The sequence below is a fragment of the Anomalospiza imberbis genome, chromosome Z (assembly GCF_031753505.1).
Source record: "Anomalospiza imberbis isolate Cuckoo-Finch-1a 21T00152 chromosome Z, ASM3175350v1, whole genome shotgun sequence".
Lineage (NCBI taxonomy): Eukaryota > Metazoa > Chordata > Aves > Passeriformes > Viduidae > Anomalospiza > Anomalospiza imberbis.
The window spans coordinates 10707917-10734705 of NC_089721.1; the positions used below are offsets into that span (position 1 = coordinate 10707917).

A 26789-nucleotide genomic window follows, 5' to 3' on the forward strand; every position below is an offset into this window, starting at 1 on the left:
TTTATGGATATATTTTTATACTGTGCCTATGGAAAATACTGACTGGTGTATCATTAAGAAATAGTCTCTTTTCTATATCTGCCTTAATAACTGATTCATAGTAATTGCTCTTTAAATGTCACAGGTTCCATTTAAAATGTCACAGTCCTGGTTCACAGGGTGTAGTGTAAAGTTATGCTGCTGTCATTCATAATGCTCCTTTTTAAATTTTTTTTTTTTTTTTTTAGTTTCAGTAGTGGTCGTAATCTTAATATCTTCACTAAATTTTTTTTTTTTTTTTAAAGTTTCTGAGTTGAAACAAGTAAAGGCTTGCCAGTCACTGTGTGTATCAGGGAATGATACTGCCTTTTAAGAAGATTTTAATGAAAAACAATTCTACCTAGTGTAGCTTTTCCTACATTGGTTTTCTTCTGGATTTGATTTTATTTGATTTGATAATGAACTTAATGTAAAGAAGTTGCTAAAGAAGTTGCTTCATATGTAGTACAGGTTGGCTTCCTTTTGTATCCTCTATTCTTTCCATGGCATCACTGCAACAGATCTCATCTTTTCCTATATTCCCAGTTTCTCCTTGTCAGTTGAAAAAAATGTTGGAAACACTGAAGGCCAGTCTTACAGGGAATATTATCCCTGGTAGTGGGTCACAGGTCTACTCTGATCCCTATTTCCATTATCACCAGCACATTTCCACAGGTTTCCATATGCCTAAAGAAGAAGGAAGCACTATAGAGATGTTAAAATGTTTTTGTCCCTAATACCCTTTTTACTTCTCAAGTTGCAGGTCCAGTTCTCCAGCCTCTTTTTCACCTTACCTTGTGGCTTTGTGTCTTCCTAATGAAGTTTTTAAATCTTTACTGTGTGTTAGGAATATTTCTCTTCCTCTTTTCAGTTCTGTTTATGGTACCTGGGCACACCTGTCTCACTAAACAGGTGAGACAGTCCAATTTTACTGTCCATGTGGACCACAGCTGCTACCTCAGATTTTAAGTTCTTTTACAAGAATCATTCATACTGGAAATGTATTTAAACTGCATGTTTCTAACTTCTTTTATTAATATTATGGCTTTTCAGGATGCTTAGAATAGAATGGAACAAACTGTCATTTTTTTCAACAATAGGAACAATTAGTTCTCACAAATTATATAGTGTATATATATAAAAATTTGCTCCTTCTTCCAAAGTAGAAAAGAGTGGTATACAAAAACTCTTTTTCTCAAGACCTTTTAAAGCACTATAAATAGCATTTCTCTCTGTGATTAGCTTAATGTACTCATTAATTTTGCTTCTTGACGTACACATCACAATAAGGAGGGAGAGTCAGATTTTAGGTCATCTGCAGGGTGTTACTTTTGTTATTTCCAGTGAACAAATAGATTTCTCATTTGATTGCTTCCATTCTGCATGCAATTTCTCTTGCTTATTTATTGCTTTCTTTTTGAAGTCCTAAAATTATGGCAATGGTATACTAAAAGCATCATTAAATTACTGGCCAAATGTAGGTGGTAAATGGGCCTAGAAATAAACTTTTTTAAATGTCAGCTTATGGGATTTGCTCCTACAAAATACAAGGGTGACCATCTTCAGAACAATATGGGGAAAGTTCAAAACAACCTCAGTGCATTAAGAATGCATATACAATTCTGAAAGCAGCAATAATGTCATTTGCAGGTTAACACATTTTTATAAGATCATGTCATCTACTACGTAAGCATCTTAGGCATTCTGTGTCAGGTTATTGATTATGTATTTACAGACTTGCTCCAAGCTAACATTTCTCCTAATGCCAGGTATGATGGACATTGTAATCAGTTTGTGACTTCAGCACTATTTTCTGGAGACCTTTTGCCTAAAAGACCATTCTGAATTCCACTTTATAACTTCCCTGTTTCAAAAATAGCATTGATGCTGCTGCATTTCATGGTTTGCATACTTTGACAAACTTCTAATAGTCAAAATCAAAACTGACCATTTCTTACAAGAATCCTTGGTAGCCTTCAATTGATTTAAGAGTAGGTTTGCTTTCCTTGTTCTCTTTCATGGCTGTTCAAGTTATACTCTAGTCCCAAATTAACAAGATAAAAATGGACAAAGAAAGAAAAGATACAACTGATATTTTATCAAATAAAAATTATTTTATACTTAGTTGTTTCTTTTTAAATTATAGCCATAAGAGCACTGAAGCAATTTAAAAGCAAGACTAATTCTTCTAGCAACACAGAAGTTGGTGACAGAGGGAAAGAGAAGAAATATTTGGAACATCAGAAAACAAAGAGGAATCACCAGTTTCCAAAAATATGGCTAACAAAATACTCCTGGTTAAAATATGATGAGGAAAGAGGAATAATGTTTTGTGTACCATGTCGTAAACATAATGTGGATTTGGGGGAAAATATTCATAATTTTTGTTCTGGCACTGATGACTTCAAACTTGAATTTATAACCACACACCAGAGTAGTGAAGCTCATGCTTGGGCTACCTGCATGGAAGCTGCCAGTTCTGCTTCACCAGATACAGCTTCTGCTGAGCAGATGTTGAAGAGCATGAACTCCATAACATTGGGTAGAGTAGAAAATATTTTTAGAAGATACCATGCTGTTGCTAAATCTGGCTCTCCCTATACAGACTCTGACAAAATGTGCAAACCAGATAAACTGTAATATGACCTTTCTCAGGCATGTCTTTCTGAAGACTTCCCAACAGAGGCAGAACAGATCCATCTTCCCATTCCTGATTATTAATTGCATTAATTAGTCTTCCCATAACAAGTACTCTTACAGACAGAATGTGATTAATATGCTTTGTGGCTTGAACTACTTTTTATTTCCCTGTAAGAATATTTGTAAGGGTTGCAATAAGATTACTGTATCTCAATTTTTAATCTAGGAGCTGAGAATGAGTATGGTTTAGAGAATATATATTTTCATAATTCTCTATATTCTAAATGCACCTTTCTACTTAATAATTTCAAAAGGTAAAGCATACCAGCAGAATAGATTTCTACCATCAAGGAAATAGCAATTATTTATATCAAAACATGGTTAAAATGAAATCATTAAAGACCCTTCTTGGTTCCTCCAACAGCAAATTACATGTATTACAGGTAATTTGGGAGAAATGAATATGAGGTCATTCACCTTTGAATCAATCATCTGCTAAATCAAGATAACTCTACTTTCAATATAAAATGTATGTAGTAATAGCAAAAGATACCCAATACTCCACATCCTACTGTACTCCTCAGCTCTGCTCTGTACTGTGCTATGCTATACCACATAAACACATATATATATACACATACAGTCTCTTTTTGGTGTATTGCTTAGATGTTTGTGCTTCTTCTGGGTATATATAATGTGTCAGAAAATGAGTAGATTTTGAAGGAATGCCTCATTAAAGCATATTGGTCTGCTCCAGTAGAGTTATTCTGTGTCAGAAATAGAGATCAGTACTGTGCATTGTATAAAATATCTGAACTTGTGATTTCACAGACCAAAAAAATGTTTAGATATACTTTGTCTAATAAGCAACAGGATATATATTTCATGGATTACCTTATTAGATATGTGGCTTTTTATATACTAGAATTGTGAGTTTAAGGGTTTTCTTTTAAATCACGTAATACCAAGAGGGTTCTTTTCTCTCAAAGTTTTCAAATGGAGATTTTTAACTCTGCTGAGATTAGAAAAAGTTTGAAAATGTGTCCCAAGGATGTCCAACAGGTGAAAACAAAAAAAGAAATAAAAACAAAAAAATTGTGATTCTGTATCTGTAACACTGAAGTCACCTCCATGATGCAGGGCGGGGGCATATTTTCTCATACTCTTCATCCATGAAACTAGCAGAATTCCTTCAGCCTCACATCTCAGGAGATATATTCTAAACCTGTGATGATTCTTGCTGCTTTCTTTTGGGCAGTCTTTAGTTTGCATCCATCCTTCTCGATCTAGAATTTCCAAAGTTGTATTGTAGCAGAAGCCTTAACATCTGGGGAAAAAAAATATTTCCAGTGATATCCCATGGCGATACTTTCTTGTATTATTGTAAACTGTTATAATCCTTAGAGATTTTTCTATAGAAATTTTACATTGGCAATAAGATTCCCTTTGGGACATTTATTCTGTTCATTATGTCAGCCCAGTGGAGCACTTGACATTTATCTTTATTGGATAGTGTCCTTTTTTCTAGACTTTATCTCCAATTTTTCAAGTTCACTTTGAATTCTAATCCTGTTCTCCAATGTGCTAGAAGTCTGTTCCTGAATTGTTTTATCTACAGTGTAATAAATTCATCAATTTGTGTAGTCCATTTCCAAAAAGTACTAAGTGAAGCTTACTTACTGACCCTGACCATCTCTACAGTTTTTCAAAATCTTTGTGAATACTGATTCTTTTTACAAGATGCCTGTTGGTCCTTCTAATTAAAAATGTTTAATCTTCTATTCTGTCTCCTACATTATTCAACTAAAACTTACTAGGTTTGGTTTCTTTTATTTTGTACTTAACAAGATTTTGTAAAGAGCATACCTTTTTTGAAATGAGTCTTTCTAAGTGGAAAAAGCCAGTTCTGGGAATTGTCTTCCTTTTTCCTTCCTAGAGGACATAATTTTCTTTCACTGATTGCAGAGTACCATTTGCAGACACCAGTATTCTTTTCTGGGTACTGTCTGTGTAGCTGCCCACTCTCAGCATTTCTCTGTGATTATGAAGCACTAACAGCCCTTGAGCTGAAATGATGAGTCACCTCTTGTTTTGTATTATAATCACATACTAAAAAACAGTTCTGTGCTCTGTAATATATATCCAAATCCACTAGGTCTAGACAAAGTACCTAAAAACACAGTAAGGAACATATGTGTATGAGGGATTTCCTCTCTTTCTCTGAGACTGCCTCATTCCTCCTACATATGTCAGTCAGAGGAATTAAGTCGCGGTCCATTTGAAGACTTTGAACTATTATTACTTTGAAATTGTCCCTCAGATGTTTCAGAAGGAGGTAGTACCATAAAAGAAACTTCCCTACAGCTCATTAGCAATTCTATAGTTAATATAAACAATTATATAGTTTATGTAAGTTGTGATTTAGATTGCAGTTCTTTAATTCCATTTCAGACATTAGTTTTGATGAAAGCTCTTTAAATTCCATGTCCCTCAGATACTTTCAATGTATGTTTCTGAAGTCATGTAGCTTCACAAAAAGTGATATGAGGATATTAGTATCCTTTTAGAATTCTGTGAAGAAAATCAAAATTAAATTTCATTTCAGGAAGTCAGAAAATCATAAGAAATACAGGAACTACATATTTTATTTTCATGTAGGGAGATCATAGTGCAAGTTGAACAGTTTAAAACATAAGATGGTGTGACAGAAAGCTTAGTTAGACTGCCAGTAATCAAATGGAAAGGGAAATGTTTAGCAAAAAACAAAAATTATTAGCTGGGCTATTTATGATAAAGCACTAGAAAATCTGATACTTCAAATAAGATGTAAAAATTTTCCCCGTAGTTTTGTGGTGTTCACTGGCTCCTTCAGGCGCAATAGCCTGTTTTCGCCATGAATCACTAAAATGTTATCTGGTTTATGGAATCTTAGATGAATTGTCCCAGTAATGATGCTCCTGTGATGCCGACTTCATTGTGCTATATAGAAATAATCTGATTCTTGAGGTTTGAAGTTTTCATGAAAAAACCAAATTTCAGTTTACCTTAAAATGATTAAATTAGCAATCCAAGGTGCTTCAGGAAACAGTGCATGATTTATCACAGTTTTTAGAAGATGTTCTTTCTCAGTGCAGATAACTCAAAAACTTTCAAGACATCAGAACACTGTTACGAGTCTGACAGTATTTTTTCCCCAGCTTTTACTTTCATGATGAAATTTGGGGGATGATATGAAGGCTTCAAGTCCAGATGTTTCTCCTTTCCTTCTTCCCATCCCAACAGACTGACCTTCCCAAATCTATTTTTGTCCTCTTCTCTCCAAGTTTATATATGTATAGGATTTCTCTGCTGTATAAAGATGTGCTGAGTGCATTAATCCTGATTTTCCTGATTGGAGATAAACAGGTCTACAGAAATGCAGAGTATTCATTCAAATTGACAACTTGATTTTGAACAATGACACAATGAAATTAATACTCAAACACATTCTTTATATTCCTATCACATATCTTTTTCATAAACCTAAATTTCACTTCCCTGTTTCACTTCAAACAAAGTGTCTTAGCCATAGAATGTACACAGCTATGCCGTTTGCAATGAACAAGAAGTTTGGCTGGAAAAAGGAAAAAAATAAGTAAGTCTCCCCAGCATTTCACTGATTGTGTTTGCTTTTAAAGGTAATCTGAAAACACCTGTTTTGATGCCATGGAATTGATCACAACCTGACCAAATCAGCTTTATCTCTCAAAATTTAAACAACTTGAACTTCTTTTACATTTTTTGTTGTTACTGCAGAGGTTTTTCAGTGAACTCTCACTGATCCAGCAAAGTCCATTTCTGAAAGAAAAGACTCATATCTGTTCTTTAATTTTTTTATACAAAATTTTGTGCTTTGATGCCATACATGAAGGTTGAAGTTTCTGTTTGCTCATAAGGAAATCTATTCCTGCTTTTAAAAAAATAGGGTTTGCTGCATTTAACTGATTTTTTTCTTAGGATTTCTTTTAAAATAAAATTAATGGAGCTATTTCTAGCTCCCACATATGAGTCCTGAGAAGCTTTTCAAACAGTTGAATTTTGTTTCATAATTCAACAGACAACAGTGCATGTTTTCTACCCTATTCTCTAGCTAACGCTTGCTTTAAAGAGTGAAGATGGATTTGTGATTGACTAAAATAGAGCAGAGTGGAAGAAAATGTTGTTAGGTATTCAATACACAGAACTCTGAGAGATTGGTGTCTGTGAATGTTCATTAATTGTCAGTGCAGAGCATGTGAGGATAGATTAGTGATCTTAATGCAGATCAGGACAAGTACCAAAATAATTGCAGTGCAGTGAAATACTTGAAATTTTGCTACTAGATAGGTCACATATGATTAATTTAAATAAGGAGATTTTATGTTTGGTTTGGAAAATATTAGAATTATCAATACTGCATAATAGGAAAGTAAATAACTTTTTCATATGGCCATTAAAATTTAAAAATAATTTTTTTAAAGAAGAGGTTTATTTAAAGTCTAAACATATTTCTATATTCATTTTTATATTAGGTTTTATACCAAAGAAAGTATTTATTGAAACTGTTTGTGGCTTGGTTAATTTGAATCTTGGAATAAATTGCTTTCCTGATGTATGGAAGAATGTAACACTTGCAGATGTAAGTGAACCCCTATATTCTGTTCAACTGGAATATTGGTTTTTATAGAAGATGCAGCATTGTCCTTAGTATGATAAAATGAAGATTATAATATTACAGGATATTATCAGTTTTTCGTTAAAATTATTTTGTTTCACTAGGGAAGGATCATGGAAGTCACTGTGGCAAACATTTTGTCAGCACTTTATTTATTTACAATTTGCAAATTATATCATTTCTTAAGACACCATCCAAGGTATTCAGATTTAGAAACATGAAAACTTTCAAATCCTCCATACTGAATTAATTTCTCTTTCCAATTCAAACATCAGATGTTACTGGCAAACCTACAGAATGAAAATATTTACTTGTGTTAGCATGTTTTAATAACTATTTCTGACAGTAAACCATGATTCACATTAAGATTTTAATTGGATTTCACATTATTTCATCACTTTATTCATATATTCTTTACACAGATGAAGTGCATGAGTGAGTAACACATTTTAATGTTAAAGTGATATAGTTCCAGTGAGTTTAGTAAAAACTAGTCACATCTGTCATCTTGACTACATAAAACCTAATTTCAGCACAGGAAATTAATTATCCAAGGAAAGCTATCAGTCAAATATTGTCTATTAATATACCAATGTGCATGTATCCCACATTCTGTATTCTTTGAGAACTTTTAGTGCTTATAAATCCTATCTTTATTTTAATAATATAATTTTCTTCCCTTAAAAGAGCCAGTTTTAAAAGAGACTTTTAAATGTATCATGGAAGCAAGAACTTACTTACAAAAGGAAATTCTCAAGCTAAGGTATATATAAATGCCTATTTGTGCACTCAGGGTGTTTATTTAGAGTGGTATCAACTGCACATGGCAGTCGACACACAGTGGCCTATTTTGTTTTGCAAAACCTCACTGCAGAACCTTGTTCATCCTGTCCAGGAAAATACCTTAGGATACTGAAAGACTTTTTATGTACACATTTGACAATATTTGATATTTTGGTTTTGTAGTTAGGAAATCTGGCATCTGAATTTACAGTGAACTCAGAACTTACTGACTGGCGCAGATTCTTGCTGGCAGCAGCACAGCCTTGGCCAGTGCCATCTGTGACACAACTCCTCCAAACACTGCATGGCTTCAAATCTGTTGATGTCACTGGATCAGGCTTCATTACACAGGAGCACTATTTACAGGTTATAATCCTTTTAATTTTTCAATCAAATTTTATTTTGTTAAACTCCCTAAATTGAATGATATGTTGTTTGCTTTATTCACCTTGAGAAACTCAGTCTGAATCTTAAATACTTTAGGTCTGAGGGAGCTTTGTAGTGATAAGTGTTTTCTGGAAATTGATGGCCTAATATGTATCTTGTCCATATTTCCACAAATCAGGCTAATTAAACACACTTTTAACTTGATTTTCCTACTTTTCCCTTAAATTAATCTCAAGAGAAAATCCTTTCTGTTTTAAAGAAACCATTCTGTGTGCACTTTGATGACTATTAACTTACTTGACTTGACATGACTTGAAGTAAGGATTTCAGTTTCATCTCTTCCACTGCATTTGAATTAAATGTTTTTAGATTTTTTCCCAATAATTAATTTTCTCAGGATCATTCCTCAAGCCTTGAATACATGGAAAATTATAAAATTCTTTGATCATTTTTCTGAAGACAACTTCTGTTTGAATTGTCACATAGTTCAGCAAGGTTTTTCAGAAAGAGTATTATGAGTACATTTTTGTTCGTTCAGCAAAATTCTGCTCATTTTCACTTACTTTTATTTTGCATTTTAATCATACTTAGAATGATACTTACTGGTTCACTCTCTTGGGCTATACTAACTGTAAGTATCATATATATACACATATAGGTGTCTGTAGATACTCCAGTCTTGCCAGTTTCTGTATTTGTTTGGTGATATTAAATATAATTTTCCAACCATTTTGAATAAATTTCATAGAAAATGTATTGTAATTTGTTTTCCACTCACCTAGCACTGGTTTTTAAAGAAGAGTAAGTAAAGGCTGTGTTAGTCCAGAGGCCTGCAATTTTCAGAACTTCTTTGATTAATTTAAAACTTCAGGAGCACCTGGAAGGGGCCAATCCCTGCCCACCACAGACTTTCTAAGAAACAAACTCTGCAAAGCCAGAAAACCCACAAAAAAAGCAGGTCTATGTGCATTTATTTTTTCTATTGTTGTAAGTTTTGCTGAAGAGCAAATAAGCTAGCAGTTAGAAGACATGCAGATCGAGAATGTATATTTTTATCACAGAATCCTTTTTCAAATATAATATTAACTGAGCAATTAATTTAATCACTTCAGTATTACAAGGTAGTAAATATGCAATAAACAACTTGTTTGAATAACCTTCCACTGGGAATTTCAGCTGCTTCACCTCTCCTCTCTCTCTGCACCTACACTCGTAAACTACACAGTGCTGGGGCCCATCTCCAGGTAATGGTGGTGGGTTGTCCCTGCTGTAATGTTGTTTGTACAGCCTGGTGTAATTCACACAAGTGAATTTTTCTGTAGGAAGTTTGTTCATGCCTACCCTAGCTGATCCTTCCTGTGTCTAGTACTACAGAATTGGTTCTGGGCACAGTTTTAGCTCTGGCTTTGTAGGACTCTTGGTCATCTTGCTGGGAGCAGGCAAGCATGGGGAGAGCCGTGCCTCCATCTTTCATCATAATGAATTGTATGGACGGTTTCTTCTAAAAGTACAGTCTAGACAAAAGCTGTAGAGGTTAGCAAAGGATATCCTAAAAGGAAGAAACCAGAACATGCGTAGAATATGCATATCATATTCTGCTTCTTCAGCAGCATAGATTTACAACTACATAGTTAATTTTCACTTTTTTCAAAAGTATGCATTCACTTCTATCCTATTTGATCTTCAGTAATTTCTCAAGTATCTGTTACAACATACAAGCAGTTACTTAATTATTCTCGTCATTATATATTAATAAAAATTCAGTTTGATTAAATCCAGAAATTAGGCTTTTAGTAACCTGTGTGTTGAAAAGCTAGAGTATAAAGACCACCTTATTTCAATATGTGAAAATAAACAAAGTTATTTATTTATTTATTTATTTATTAAATCAGGTTGGTTTATGGTTTAATGGAAACGAAGATCTAAGCGTAACAGAAAATTGGGAAGAACTTGTGTCTTTAGAAAGGCTAACACACCTCATAAAGGTAACTGAAAACATAGGTATTTTGAAGAAATCACAATTCAAACGTGATAGGTCTCATTTCTGAGTTTTTTAAGTCTCTTTTTTTCAGTAAGTCCCGCTTTTTTTTTTTTTTTACTTTTATTCAGGTCAAGTGGTTCTTCAGAATAATGTAGAGAGGAATCCAAGAGTCAGCCTTGAGCATTCTAAATCATAGTCTGCTCAGAAAGACTTAATTATTCCTGTTCTTGGTTGAATGACATTAATTTTGCTACACAGCAACCAGTTTTGTACAGAATGGGAGGCAAATGACCACTGCATCTGAGCTTATAGAATTTTCCATGAAAGAGAGGGCTAATAATAATCTGAATACAAAAAATGCTTCGAACATATTTGTCATGATACAAAGTTTTATTTCTGTCTTTTCTGCGAAACTCCATTTCTATTTCCTTGAATTACTTAGTACACATTTATGATTTATCACAGCCTTGATTTGTACAGCCTCAAAATGTTCTTAAGTATAGTAGCTCTTATTAGCAGTAATTACTGTATTTCATGCTTTTCTCTACAGTCCTTGATTTGTATTTCATTTAAGTCCACTTATAGAAATTAATTTGCTTATTTTTGCCCTTTTATAGTTTTTCTTCTGTTTATTTGCGGATACCAAAAAAGACCCTGCTCTGCTGGACTATATTGAGATGCTGCTTTATTTCGCCTCCCACTCTGATCCAGTTGAAGGTGTATACAGAGCACTTAGCATTGCTACTGGAACATATATTCTCAGAAAAAAGAAAGCTTCCCTTCCATGTGTGGTAAAACATTACAGAAAAATACTAGAGAATAGTAGCAGTACTTTCAAATTATACAATATCAAATTATTACAGTACTTTCAAATTATAAATTAACTAGATTTCTCTATATTTGCTTATCCTGGGTAGCTCCAGTAATCTCAAGTAGTCTCACTGAATTCATGGGAACATTGCATTGGTAATAATACTCAGAAGGATTCTTTCAAAAGTCTGGAAATTTGCTTGCCATTCATGAAAGTTTAAGATATTTACTCCTTATGCATATGAATGGAAGTATTCTTTTGTTTAATTGACCAGCTGACAGTCCTCTGAAATTAGACTGCAGTGTGACTTACAGTAATGTTATCTCAAGATATAAGTCCTGGTATTATTGCTGGTCTTACTTTATTTTCCACTACATTTCTTTGGGGTATTCAGACACATCTCTGTTGTGTTACTTCCAAGTGTTTAGGTTTATCTGTAAACCAGAAAGTATAATAATAATTCATTTCATACAAAATAATATTTAAATTATTTTTTCAGCTGTGATGAATGCATTGTTAAATCAAATGAAACTCATCATTTGAACATTATTAGTATTTCTGGAGTATGTTTTTATTACTAAAGTCTTAAAACTCAAATTAGTCCACTGCACACATCAGTTACTTATTAGTGAATACTTATATTTATTGAAGTAATTTTTTTACTTATTTTGACATAAATTATTTATCTGTACACACCTTGGAAAGAGGTTGCTGCTCAAGATAATAAAATGATTCATTGCCCTGTCACAACCACAGTGACTCCAGCATTTGCCCAGAACTGAAAGTATAATTGAGATCTCTAGAAACAGCATAGAAAAGGCATTATTTTACTACACAGGGTAATCATATACATATGCAAAATAGCATTTGATAATTTCAAATGACAGAAGTTACTATACTTCCCTGTGTTTTGTTTGGCACAACGGAGCTTCTGCACACTGAAGAGACTGAATGAGACAATAAGATTTTCCACATTTCATAGGAGGAAGGAGAGCACAGAATGCTCCCAATTAGGTATTGTGGTACTAATTTCCCATATTTTGGTGAAAAGTTCTAACTTTCATCTCATTGGATATAAAGCTACACAACCTCCTCTTTGCCATTTTCTGCTTGGTTTCATCTGTTTGGTTGGAAGTTTGGTAGTATATTAATAAGCACACTGGCATTATCAGCTATGTGTCAATAACTTCTTAAGGCTGTGAGTCACAAGTGAAGGGGAGCATTTGCCTTCAGCCCAGAATTAACTGGATCTCTGAGAAGAAAGAGATGTCACATCTAACCTGAGCATTTCCCCACTCCTGCTTTCTCACTCAAGGCATTTGCTCTATGAATATGTGCTCATCCGATGTATGTCCCACAGTGTATTAAACAGAGAGTTTGTGTGCCTAATTCACCTTGGAGAGTCCCTCAGAAACCTAAGAATATCCAAGAATTAGATGTTAAATGAATCTTGCTTGAATGGATTCTCTCTGACTTTATAGTTGTCTAGGCTGGTGCACAGAAACACTGGACTGATTTGAAAACATAATTTTAATATTTCCTTTTTTATTATAAATATTTTCATTTTTTAAATATGTCTTTCTTATGCCTTGTGTTCCATGCCTGTGCACTTAAATGATAATGTTGAATATGGACAGAAGGAAACAAAAGAAATCCCATATCACTTAAGTAAATTCTGAGCCAGAATTTCATGAAGGTTATTCCACAAACACAAGAGGGCAAAAAGGAAATGGTGCATTGATATTGTGTCAGGTTTGAGCCAAGCTCCATCAAGTACACAGAGTCCTGATGACATCCAAAGTTGTTTCAGCATCAAATTAAGAACCTAAACCTTTATTTCCCTGTGGCTGTTTACATGTGATCTAAATATCCCAGTTCTCACTCCAGGTACTGGAAATTTAGTGAATATTATCAGTGGAATATTCATCAGTGAAATATAAAGAGCTATCTAGCTCATCTCTAACAAGTTTTACACCTTAGGTAGTTGGCTCATATATAGGCACTTACAGAACTTTACCTAATTTACCTCTTCTCTTTTTATTGTTCTATGCTGGTAATTGTAATGTCTTCTCATTGGTATCTGCCTGCAGAAATACATCGGAAGCCTTCATGTTGTTAAGAGAAGCTCAGACTAACATATTCTTGAGACTTCTTTCACTAACTTCATTTGAAGTCTAAATAATGTTACTATTAGTTGTGTAGGTCTCACAGCTCAGTGTAAGCAATGCAATGATAGATGGATAAACTTCAGTGCTGATATTTCTGTCATCTTGATTACTGTGTGTTAAAAAGACTGTAAATGACTTTACTCCTCCTGTGCTCAAAATGAAATGTATTAAGGCCCAAGGCACACAGCACAAGTGTGACTGATCCTCAGCAGTCTTTCTCTCCTAATGAGGAAAGAAATGGTTTGTTCAATTACATCAGTTTCCTGTTGCTAGTGGTTAGTCTACATTGTGACGTAATCTAGTCAAAGCACTGTTGACCTATGTGAGAGCCTTTCTCATCTTTGTGTTCACAAATCTCTACAGTAGGTTTTTTTGTTTTAGGGTTTTTTTTTCTCTTTGAACAGCTCTAACATCACCTCAAAATTACCTGATTTCTTGCTTAAAGTAAACTTAATTTTTCTGCATAAACTAGAAAATATCTATTTCTGTGGAAAGCTGGTTAACTCTTGGCCAAAATAGAGTTCTTGCAGTGACTAGATTTGGACTAGAAAATCCATACTGGTTTTTTTTTTTTTTTTTTAATTGTGAACATCCAGCATTTGACTCCTTAAATAAACACAAATTTCTTGGTGTTGTAGTTTGTAACGATTAAATATTTTTATGTTTTGTTGCTCTGAGAAATACTAGTTTTTCTGTGCAATGTTGGCCACATTCCTGGAAAAAGAGGTCTATTAAATTTCTGGTAATGCCAACATTATGTATATTTCTGGACTGTCAGGATTTATTCCTCCCTTCAATGCTGCAGTAGATAATTTTATGTGAGTTGATGACTTTTGTTCTGTAAGAACTGAAATTTGGAATTATAGTCCATTGGTTCTTAATGGGTGTTTAACTGAAACAGATAATCTACTGACAGACTGTTTATCCCCAAGTATGATACCTGTGCCTAAATTTTTAGGATTCTTCAAGCCTCAACATATTGTCAAATGCAGAGACTTTAAAAGAGGATGAAAAAGAATTCTTGAATTACACAGGTGAAGGAATTATTTCAGTGGCATCTGTACTCAAAGTGTTTCATACTGGAAGAAGTAAAGATGAAGATTATCATAGATTTAGCTGTCTGGAGAAGGCAGACAGCTATGATAAAGTAGGTAGATCGATTCAAGGATGGTTTTGTAGTTTGCATAATATGTTAAAAAAATATAATGTGATCTTTGCTTTTCCACTTTTTTTTAAAAAATAAATTGACCACATATTATTTTTACTTAAAGTATTTCATCAAGATGTACCAAGAATTAGGTCCTGAAGATCTGACACCCATTGCAGTTGAACTCCTTTTGAAGCATCCTTTCATGGAAGATTTGATTAACACATGCCAAAAATACAAACTTCCTGTAAGTATTCCTGTCTGGGACGAAAGACTTTGTAAGCACACATGCTTAAATTTGCATTGTGCCAGAAATGTACATGTAATGAATGTAGATACTGCCAATTTGCAATGTAGATCAGCTATACAGCCCAGCAGCTGTAGCGTAGATCAGGTTTTTTGTTTTCTGTGAAAATTCCATCCATCAAAGACGGGGCCGCTTTTGGACCTGTTTATTGTGCAAGTCTTGCTGGCCTGGAACTGCCTACAGATTTTCTACAGCCTTGTCTGATGAAGCTTTGCTCCCCATCCATAGAAAGGAATCTGGTTGAATTATCCTCCCAAAAGGATCATACTGCAGGACATTGTAGAATACATGTTCCTACAGTTCCTACAGATCCCATTCCACCCCAGGCCAACCAGGCAGCAGAAAAGGACATGCAGAGGCAGTACAGGTCCAAGTGTTATTCTCTGTCATAGTCTAGAGCGTCCCTGCTGCCTGAACCTATGTTTAAACCTGCATTAAAACAGTTGCACAAAAGGCAAGTTTGGGCCAGAGAATCACCCTATTTAAGCTATAAAACTATGGAAAAAGTACTTGATACACAGGGTGTAAGAAAACAGCATGAGAAGATGAGAGGATGCTGGATGTGCATATCCTGCATCAAAAGGGACAACAAACAGTCAATAAACAATAAACAGTTTTCACAACTTTTAGATTATCACCCCCATAGTGTCCCACAAAATGTAAATCTGAATAAGATACATGATAGCTTAGGAGTAACTCGCTATTTCTTAATTATATATATATATATTCCTTTCTTGTAGGATGTGAATTGCCCAGCATTTATTGTATCACTCATAATGGTTGTCAGTAAAAGATAAAATACAAGAATACAAGAATAAAATAATATATTTACTCAGTAAGTGTGAGGGTTAAAAATCCATTTGCTACAGTAGAAAGTGATAGAAAATGTAAGACAAAGACAAGAGAATAAAATTGAAGATTATAGCTATCCATGTGTGTCTATCCTGCCTATGTTGATGTCTCAGCCAATATGGGAAGACAGATGCCATGCAATGTTAGGTCCTTCCTCCCTTCCCTTCCCCAGTCTTTCTTCCTGACTCTTTTTATTTAATTGAATACTGCATTTTCTAATTTGATTTTTTTTCCAATATCACTTAATTTCTTGTAGACCAAAGCATTTTTGAACTAGCTCTTTAGATGTGTTCCACCTCAAGAATGATTGTTTACACAAATGCTCACTGACTTTGTAGTATTTAATATAATGCAGCCACTTAATGAAAACCAAATGTGATGAAACGTAAAGTAAAACTTAATTAGGGTGTAAACTGAGTAAAGCCACATCTATATGCTAGGCAAGCACTTTGTTAAAATGTTTTCACATGGGCCAATAGCTGAAAATCAAACACATCATACCTTTCTTTATTAAAATTTCTGATTTTCCTTTACAATTTTTAGGGGGTACTTTGTTAACATAGCTTAAAGAGTAGATTGTAGTGCATGTTTAAATTGTATTAGCTACTATCAATTACCTGTGTTATCTCTGGCTGTTAGGATGTATTCTGGGCAGTTCAGGTATAAAAATTGGCAGTCTATGAGAAAAGCTGCAGGATAGTGTATGTGAATCTTGGCAGTAACTGAAGGTTTCAGTGCACATATTCTAGTGCAGAGGAACTCCCACATCATGTTTATATATTGGTATCATTTCACCTAAATTAGACATTTTCCACTTATTTGGCAGGTTCCATTGATTCCTGTATCTCCTGACTCAACAGTTAGGTGATGCAGAGCTTCAGTTATTATTTGTAATACTTAAAATTTCCTCTTGAAACGGCTTATACTGACTTTATCTCAGATATAGTACTCTATGGTTTCTGTACTTAAACCCAAACTATTTCATTCCCTGACTGTACTGTTTAATACAGACTTTGGTTTTATGCATGAAGTCAACACTCAGGTTTACCAAAAAAGTCTTATATTCACCAACAAACAGGCATAGAGACCCAGGGGCCATTGTTTTAAGTATGTTGCAAATCTGGTCTATTAGATACAGACTCCAGGAAGATTTTTCCTATGTCAATTCCCTATTTGGGGAACAGGTGAACTTTTTTCTTTCCGAGACAAAATTTTTAGCATCAATTATTTTTGCAGAAATTCTCCTCAGAGATGTCTATAAAAATGAAAGTCAACCACAGTGCTGTTATTTTGAGATCTTTTACAAGATAAATATAGCAAGTCAGGGTGTGGTTGCTAAAAGTTAAAATGTTTGTACTAATGCAGTCATAAACAGCAGAAAGTAAAATGTTTTGCTGAAAACTATAAAGAGAACATCTAGCATACAATTTTTCAAATTTAAGTTAGGATACCGGATTCTTTTGGATCTTGATGACCTGTTCAATTTTAACCATTATTATTTGTCATGTCTCAATTTTTTTTTCCATGTGAGATATATTGTCTTTTGCAGGGATTTTGTTTTCTCTGCTAGTGGGCTGGCACCATCCTACATGATGGTGACCTTTCTGTCAGCCTTAGTACAAATGTCTGCAAATTAATATACCCAGAAATTCTATTACTTTTTTCATCTTGTCTCTTCTGACCTGATTACAAGGTTTTGTGGTCCTAACTAGAACTTTCCAGTGTTTGCCATTATCAACACTTTTTTTTTTACTTATCAGATAAAATGTATTCCTTGAGAATAGGTGATGACACTTACGTGTGTATGTTTATGAGGGCACTTTATTACATGCTCAATTAAATTTTCTTTAAATAACTTTAATAATAAATGAGAGATTTTTATTAGAGCATCTGATTCAGATGGGAGAAGCAAGCAATCTGCTTTTTCCATTGCATGTGTAAATCTATTCAATTTGGTCAATTAAGGGGTTTTCTTTAGTCCTCATTATTTATTGTTACAAATTTTACCATCTGTTCTGGGACTGTCACAGATATGGCAATACAGAAACAACCACATATTTTAGTAATTCTGCATTTTGATTGTGATAAATTTAAATAAAGAGTGTGGCATATATTCTACTTCTATAATTCTTAATGCTTAATGCAGTATTTGTTACTTTGAGTAAACTACATTCTTACAATTATTGAAGATAAGGTAGTTTCATAATTACAATTCAATTTGTTAATATCAAAAATATTGTGCATTGGATAAATTGCATTGTATTTCTTATTCTGCTTTCAAATCCTGCATAGCCCTTTAAAATAAGTTCTGTTTTTGAAGATAGGGATATCACATCATATTTCTATGTACTTATGTTTTGAATATATTTAGCACAGGCCCTTGCATTATGCTTGTTCAGTCTAAATTATTTGTCATATGGTTAGTGCTGTTAATGTTGTTCATTCTGTTAATCATTTCAGTAACGAAATCCAGATATTTTTTCAGATAGGAGTTCCACTGAAGTGGGATTTCTATTAATCTATAGTTAACATGACTTTTTGAAAAAATGTTTATTAGTATGTTGAAAATGTTTATTAGTTTGTTGAAAATGTTTGTTAGTATGTTGAAATGTTATTAGTTCATTTGAAAAAATGTTTATTAGTATGTTGAACAAAACCTATTTATACCCACAGCAGCCATTTAATATTACACAACAAACATTCAGAACTCCATGTATCATTTCACAAAGTAGAAGAGCTTCTTGTCATAGGGAGAGCTCATACACAGTATATTAAATACAACTTATGAACTGGATCATGTATCAACGTTTTGACAGAAAAAAAGTACTGCTGAATCACTCTTTAGTCATAAGCTGCAACTGTAATACTTATGAAACTTGAGAACCTTTTTTCATGTGGTGTTCTAAATGTCCCAGTGTGCAAGAAAAGGAAAATCCAACTCCGTGTTTAAGTACCTCATTGAAAAAAGATACCTATGTTATGCTTCTTTGATCATGTATCCCATCCCTAAATAATCTTAGAAAATTTAATGTACATAAAATATATTGTTTCTTATAATAAAGAAATATAAATAATATGTGTTAATCTTTAAAAAAAGTTTCCCTCATTAAAGATGGACATAATACAACTGTTGGAGCACTCTATCTCCAGTTTTTTGACAGAATTTAGTACTACATTTATTTTTATCTAACCAGGATTGAAACTACTTTTTCTGACTCAATTTGGTGAAAAATGCCTCCTTATTGTGAAATGTTTCCTAGAATCAAAGATAAATATTAGTGCAACCTTCTAAAACCAAGGACTGGTAATACTTTCTTTTAGCATATTTCTGTATTCACTGACATGCTTATGGAATTTTGCAAGTTTGTGAGGCATCATTACATACAGGCAGTTTCTGCTTTTGAAAAAAGGTTATATCTTCAAAATATGCACAAAATATATATTGCACTACTTGTATATAAAAATACTACATATAAATAAAAAATCTGACTGTTAATTATTCTCCTAAAGGAAAAAATGTGTATTCTGACAGTATCAGAAGATGCTAGAAAGTTAAATATTTATCTTTGTATTGAATGCTCAGCATATTATTAATGTAAAACAGAAATTCCTTGTTCATTCTACTAACACATCCTCCAATGGATAGTATTGCTGAAATGGGAAATGGAGAAGATTCTGCTAATACAAAATTATAACAAATCAGACAGTATGTTATAAAGAACTAAGCATAAAATTAACCTACTGAGGGTATATATTATTCAAAGTGTTAGTTACTTATTTTTTTTATATCTATTCCCTGGATTTGTTAAAGGATTAACTGTTAAACTTGTTAAAGTTCCATCTGAAATACGACATACTAAAAAAAAAAACCCTTAATTGAAGAATTTGTCTTTTTATGTTCTAAATAACATTTACTGGTTTAAACAACAGTCTCGATACCTCTCTTTACCAATAATATTAAGCTGATGTTTAAGATATCTGTTTAAGAGTTGCATTTAAACACAGTGTTGTTTTGTAAAACCACCAAAGGAAATTAAGTCCTGTGGATAACATGAAAACATCATCTCAGTGATATTACAGCACCTCAGCTGAATGAGTTCCAGTGCCCTGCTGGAAGACATTGTCTGTAATGTGGGGAATCTGTAATTTATCTCCACTGAATTTAGTTTTTCACCATAATCTAGTCAGTGGAAAGCTCACCCCGTGGATAGACAGGTGTTATTACTGCAAGTTTTGAGGAGTGATTACTATGGTTTTCAGGCTGCAACATGAAATTACTTTTAATGTTTCCTTTTTCCTTTTCATAGGATATAAAAGTCTTTCTCCAAAGATCCGAAGAAGCACAATCAACAGATGGGGAGCAAAACACATGTGAAGACATAAATGTATGAAAAATTACTGTTTATGAACATTAAGAAATCTTTTTTCTCAAAGTCTGTAAGACATGTGTCTTACAGGTCCAGTCCTCTCTTCCATGAGAACTGTTTTTTTGTTTATTATTGCAAGAGCAAAATCCCATTCCAACTACACATTTTCTGTTGCTTTAGAATTAAAATAAGCAAAACAACAAAACCACAAAAAGGGAAAGTTATGGTTTGCTCATCTTAAATAATCTGATGATATTTCTAAATAAAATTAAACCAGTTGCTGAACTTAAATAGAGATGGTAGTGTTGTCATTAAGAATTGGTTAAAGAAAAGAATATGTCCAATTCTTCTAAATGTACTAAGATATCTATTCAGCTTTTGTTATGTGTACAGTTTATTAATTAATTAATTTTAATGAATTAAATTCTGTAATCAATTAATCTTTTATTTAGTTAATAAAATTAATGAAAACTCTTTTCTCCAAGAACAAGATAAACTGGACATCATGTTCACGAAAATGGAGTGGTTTTTGACAGTGGAGATGACGAATCTTTGCCATTGAACCTTTCTATTTCTAACCTTGCAGTACATCTCAATTCTACCACCTGCTAAAAACCTGCCTGCTATCCTGACACAGTGCATTCAAGGGCACCACATACTCCAGATTTTCATATGTGATAGGTGCTTGTCTAAAATATCTATGGCACACCATGACACCTAGAGAATGTTGACTTCTCTGGCAGATTAAGTAGAGTCTCAGTCAAACATTCTCCTTACAGCTTAAGTGGGTGTTTCTTTTTCTATATGAAGTCTGAGTCTTACTGGTTTTCCTGGATAATATGATCTTTGTGTTTAAATGCAGTTTTATCCAATTTCTCCATTCTCTTGTGTCTAGTGATGGCTGACTATAAGTTGATAGGAACTATTTTTTCATGGGCCTTTGTGACATACATTTCAGAACACTCTTTGTAAATAATTCCCCTGAATTTGAAAATGGAGATGCATAAAAAATTCTTGGTTTTCAGTGGTATTCTGGTATTCATCTGATCTACAGTATCAAGTTTTCTGAAGACTAAACATAGGAAACTGGTAAGTGTGATTATCTGAACTCAGTATATGGTCTAATTTTTAGTCTGTCTGCTGCCCAAGATATTAGCAAACCTTTGGCATTCTACACTGACTTAGTAGCTTGTATCTGAACACTGCTCCTTCATTCTGGAGTATATTTTTTCTGTATTCATCATTACTCTCATAAAAATTGCACAAAATGTTTAAATGGTCTTTTCCCAGTTTTGATTCAGCGAAGTATTTGAACATATGATGCTCTTTAAGAATACAAATAATCTCATGGAAGTCATATAACCCATAGGGAACCACAAACCTTTACCCTTTGCCGAGAATGCTATCTGCACAGAATAATTTTTCATTTTAATATATCTTTATTACTTTTTAGCCAAGTATGCATGAGATAGTATAGTACCCACAAATTATGATGTTCCTTGTGAGGTTTCTAGATTGCCTTTCTGAGTTATAAATAATTCTGTATCAAAAAAGCAACAGCAGCATGTAAAAAAAGAGAAACACTTAGACAACAACTAAGAGACCAGATAAATAAGTCTGGCAGTAAATACTTTTTCATGTTTTAGAACCTGATGTCAATAATGGCAGGTTTATTTCTTTGATTAAAGACAGTCATATTTTGGAAGGAAAGTCTAGGGGTAGCAGATCAAAGCATTTATATGTGATATATGACTCTCAGAATAGAACCAAGTCAGCTTATCACTTCAGGCAAAAAATGTTAATGTCTCTTCAGTGTACATATTTTCTGCTAACCACACCAGTACAGAAACAGATGTAACTTTGTTGTGCCCCCACAAACCATGCTAAAACCTCAACATCCTCATTTTACATGTGACAACACACTTCATGATATGCATACAAATTATTCTTTTTACGAGAATCATTTCTTCACATAACATAGACAATTTGCTCAGTTTTATCCCAATATTTTTTAAACATAACATCTATATTAACGTGCATATATTCACACAAGAATTTGGCTTTTTACTCCATATTAAATTATTACATGAGTAGAAAATAATTGCAATTTAGTTCTCTGCCTTTTGCATATTTCATAATCTTTAAATTGTTTCTTTTGTTCCACATTTAGTTTTTTATTAAAAAACAGCTTTAATTACTAAGTGTTTAATTCTGAGTTTGCACACTGGATATCTCCATTAGAAAATAAAAAAAAGTATTACTTTCAAAAAGTCTTCCCTATAATTCATAAACCTGAGTGAAGGAAGAAGAAGCTTCAGCTACTGAAAATCATAAATTTCTATTTATGTAAGATTCTTTAAGTATTCCTCCTTTCTCATACACTGTTTATAAATTTTACCCGTGACCCAGAATGGAACATAAAATCATTACTGATAATGTTTGACATTAAGTGCAGATTGCAGAGCAGTGTAAAATAGTAAAAAGTGAAGTAGGTTGGGTGAAGTGTCAAGCTTCATGCAGTGAGTACGTACTCCTCTATGGGAAAGCAAAGGTTTAATTTACAAAGCAAAGAATGTATGGCCTGAAAATTGCAATGTATTTTTTCAACAGTTACTACTGTAGTATAGCTGATTATCACAAGAGTTATTCAAGAGACTTTGAGTTCCCAGCTCAGCTGTGACCCAGACATGAAAGAGGTCCTTGTTTTTATGAAGGGGGAATGTTGAATACTTTCACATTCAGATGTATCAGGAAAGTTACAGTTATATCATGTTCAGCTTTTATAGTTACACTTCAAGCAGTATAGTTGAAACTAGAAAGTATTCAGAGAATAATGTCAAGAATGGTAGCTAGATGTATAAGAAAGTACAAGGAACTTGGCCTCTTTACTTCACCAAAGGAAAATGTAATGGGGTTTCAAATAACATTTTTACAAGAATATATTTTCATTCTGGTAGACACCATGTAGATTCAATTGCTGGAACCCTTGGCTTCAAAATAACAAGCAGATTTTGATAAGGGAAGTAGATGAACTGTTGAAGCAAGTAGCTAAATGAGCCAATTTCCTCATCAGAGAGTTGTAAAATCCAGATAGGTAATTCTTTTAGACACAGTTTGTGACAGGAACTAAGAGAAGAAATAACTGTCCATTTGATATTAACCTACAGAGTTCAAAAACTCAACCTGAAAGATTAGGAAAGACTAGTTTGGCTTTCAGTTAAATGTATGCAACATGCTCAATCCTGTTTTCACAGTGTGCTGTCTTTTAATGTTTTATTTACTCCTTAATTTCACTTAGATATTCTTGTCTATGCTGCATAGAAAATGTCTTGGATGGTTTGCTTTAGAAAAGATGCAACACAGCTATCAATACTCTCATAATAATTAAAATTACCTGTATTCCATCCCTGCAAAAATCTTCTTTCAAAAAAGCTACAAACCAAAAGGCGCTGCTGAATTAAGATGTTTTCTATACTTTTATTAATTTGCATAAAATCTCCCAGCATAAATCAATCTCAACATTTCATTCTGTACAGAACTCGGGCTCCATATTAGTCTTTTTCAGGGCTATGATCCATTCCTTTATATAAGTAGAATACCTTCAGATTTGTTCTTCAGAAAGCAGTCTGGTACAGGAAGATTCAAAATTTTGCAAATAACCAGAACACTTTTAAAAGACAGTTATATTTTGTTCTGTTATTTTGCTTTAATATAGTTGAGTGATGTCACATCGTTGCCATAATAGCAAGAAAAGATCCTCAATCTGTTCTGTGGTCCTTACCTCAAAATTTCCACTGAGTGTGAGGTTCAGATATGCTTTCTTTTTTTTATTATTCATAAGTGAAGCCTGCTTTTTTGTTAAAAGCCTCGGCTCTGCTGAGGTTTTTGTGCGTAGACAGCTTAAGAAGCTCTCCAAACCATTGAAAGAACAGAGTGATAAATGAAATCTGAAAAGCAAGCACACTACACAAACTTCTTTGCAATGTTATAGTTATGAAATTAAAGCAACATCAATCAGAAAATTTCAGAAGTTGTAGTATTGTTCACTTTATCAGTAAAAATTACCTGGGTTGATACTGCTATTATTGCCTTCAATAAATTCTATAACAAATATGCTTATTTGTAACTAGAAAAGCAATTGAATTTAACTCCCAGTTTTACAAAATATTCTTGGCAGTGGGGGAAAAACCCCAACTATTTTCTTTAAAGTTTATTTTAAATATGTGTCATGAAAATTCTGCAGTTTAACATCTCATCATAGAAGATCCCTGGAAATTCAAGAATTAAGGTGCAAAAGTTGCTCCTCTGGGAAGTGTAGCCTCTCATAATGATAATTGCTGAGGAGCAGCTGTGCTGAAAAGATCCTGGGGATGTTGGTGGACAGCAAGCTGAACATGAGCCAGCCACGTGCCCTGGCAGCAAGAGTAATCTTGGCATGTGTTAACAGGAGCACAGCTTGCAGTTGATGGAGAAAAATCATTACCCTCGAGCAATTAACACTCGTCATGTTTATAGTGATGATTATAGTTCTGGACTTCCCGATACCAGGAAGACATCAACACTCACATTTAGGATGCTTCTCACTTACATCAAGACTTCTCAAATTCTTGGCCTCAGGGGCAATGCTTTGGACATCCTTACACTTCATAATAGCAGAGTGTTGACTTAGTACCATAAAGGCTTGAAAGCTCCTAGCTCATGACCATGCTACATTAATGTGTTGTCTGTACCTCTTGAAAAACTTGTACTTATTTTGTGCTGTGAATGTTGTACCTGTTAATTAAAAAGTAGCAGCAGTACCTGTCAGGAGTGTGCCCATGCACGATTAATGGTTTAAATTAGGCAAAACCTTAACTTTTCCTCACTTTTCTCATGACAGAGGTTCACCTTTTCTTTGTTTCCAATACATGTGTGTGTATATATCTATATATTTATCTATGTGTGTATGTATATATATTCATATATGCATATCTCCACACATCTACACATACATATGTCTATATGTATGTACACATATATATACATACATGTATACATAGAGAAAGCTAAAGCTTTTCTTCCTTAATTAGAGATAAGATTGATGCCTTAAGTTTTAGCTTTAATATTTTTCAGATTCTGTACTGCTTTAGTGTGTATTTCTGAGCTTCATATTAAGTGTTAGTAAGCTCTCTTCACAGAGTAGCTAGACAAAACAATTCCTTCTCTAGCTGGGGACCAAGGACAAATGATCCAAGTTTCAGGCCCAAGAGCATAAGCAACTGTGGACTGAAGAGAGAAAAGCAAGAAGGATGGGACTTCATAACCTAAAGCTATAACTAGATAATTAACTCCAATATGAAAATGGACCAAAACTTATAAAAGAGAGAGACCTTGTGACCGGTTGTGCATTTTGTGACCATTTTGGGTTCATCTTGGGTGTAGCCCTGGCTGGGCTCTTGTGCTGCCCAAGGTATATCCATTGAGGCCTTTTAATAAATACCTACTTTATTCTTTAGCTCTGTCTAGCCTCTGTTCTAGGCCAGCCTTTTTAAGGCATCAGTTTGACATTTTCATGTGAGGAAGTTTAATTTCATCCTGGTTAACCATGAATTTCTGTTTTTCCAGCAAATGACATCCAGTGCTCAAGATGGTTTTAAAAATTATTTTTTAATGTGCAAAGTTATAACTGTTGAACTCAAAATCTGATCCACTGTAGAACTTCACGTATGCTGTAACTCTGACAAAGTAAGTTTAGAAGGTCTTAATCATAGTTCATCCTGTGGAAAAGTTACTACTAGATAAATAATATTTAGTTATGTCACTGTAGGATTTTCACTGGGCATTTTAAATTGTTAATGGAAATAACAGCATGTACAAAAATCAAGTTAGTATTTCTAGTATTTAAAAACTGCATGTGCTGAAATATCTTGGAACTCAAGGTTCAATATACTCAAGCCTCGATTAAACATAAAAAAATCCTTATAATACCATAACAGCTGACACTCAGATTGTTTATGTTGCAATTGATTTAGAGCATGTTTTCCTCTTTAACCTGATAATGATTACTAGTGACACAATGAAAATAGAATGTTTTTAAACTGGACATGTCATTTACATTGTTTATGGGAGGAAGCCTAAAAGATAAGAAGATCTTGTGGTTAGAGTTCTGCAGTAAGGTTATGTCTAACAGAACCGTAGACTCGTAGAATAAGCTGAATTGGAAGGGATCCACAGGAATCATCAAAGTCCAGCTCCTTGCCCTGCACAGCACACCCCAAGAGTCACCCCACATGCCTGAGAGCATTTTCAAAACACTGAGACAGAGCTTCTTGAGCTCTGTCAGGTTAGCACTGTGACCACTGCCCTGGAGAGCCTGTTCCAGTGCCCAGCCATTCTCTGGGTGAAGAACTTTTTCCTGATATCCAGCCTAAATCTCCCCTTACACAACTTCAGGTCATTCTCTTGTTTCTCATCACTGTCACCACAGAGCAGAGGTCAGTGCCTGCCCTTCTTTCCCTCATGAGGGAATTGTAACTGCAGTGAGGTGTCCTGCCAGTCTCAGCCGCTCCTCACACAGCTTCCCTTCCAGACCCTTCACCATCCTTCTGGCAGTCATTTGGAACCTCTCTAATGGCCTAATATCCTTTTTATACTGT

At 33.9% G+C, this 26789-nt stretch overlaps 1 protein-coding gene across 5 annotated transcripts in view; it reads left to right on the forward strand.

The window, feature by feature from the left end:
* Positions 1-20445, forward strand: part of LOC137465147 (sperm flagellar protein 2-like) — a 43629-nt gene extending 23184 nt beyond the window's left edge. For 2 of the 5 annotated variants that reach the window (XM_068176937.1, XM_068176936.1), the window contains exons 16-22: positions 7209-7315; positions 8318-8500; positions 10414-10506; positions 11120-11293; positions 14440-14628; positions 14753-14875; positions 20095-20445. In XM_068176937.1, the coding sequence (XP_068033038.1) occupies positions 7209-7315; positions 8318-8500; positions 10414-10506; positions 11120-11293; positions 14440-14628; positions 14753-14875; positions 20095-20178 (953 nt within the window). In that variant the 3' untranslated portion in view covers positions 20179-20445. Of the gene's footprint in view, positions 1-2164; positions 3277-7208; positions 7316-8317; positions 8501-10413; positions 10507-10630; positions 11294-14439; positions 14629-14752; positions 14876-20094 lie in introns of those variants that run through there. The other 3 variants (XM_068176938.1, XM_068176940.1, XM_068176939.1) reach the window with 3 other exon arrangements.
* The last annotated feature ends 6344 nt before the right edge of the window (positions 20446-26789 follow it).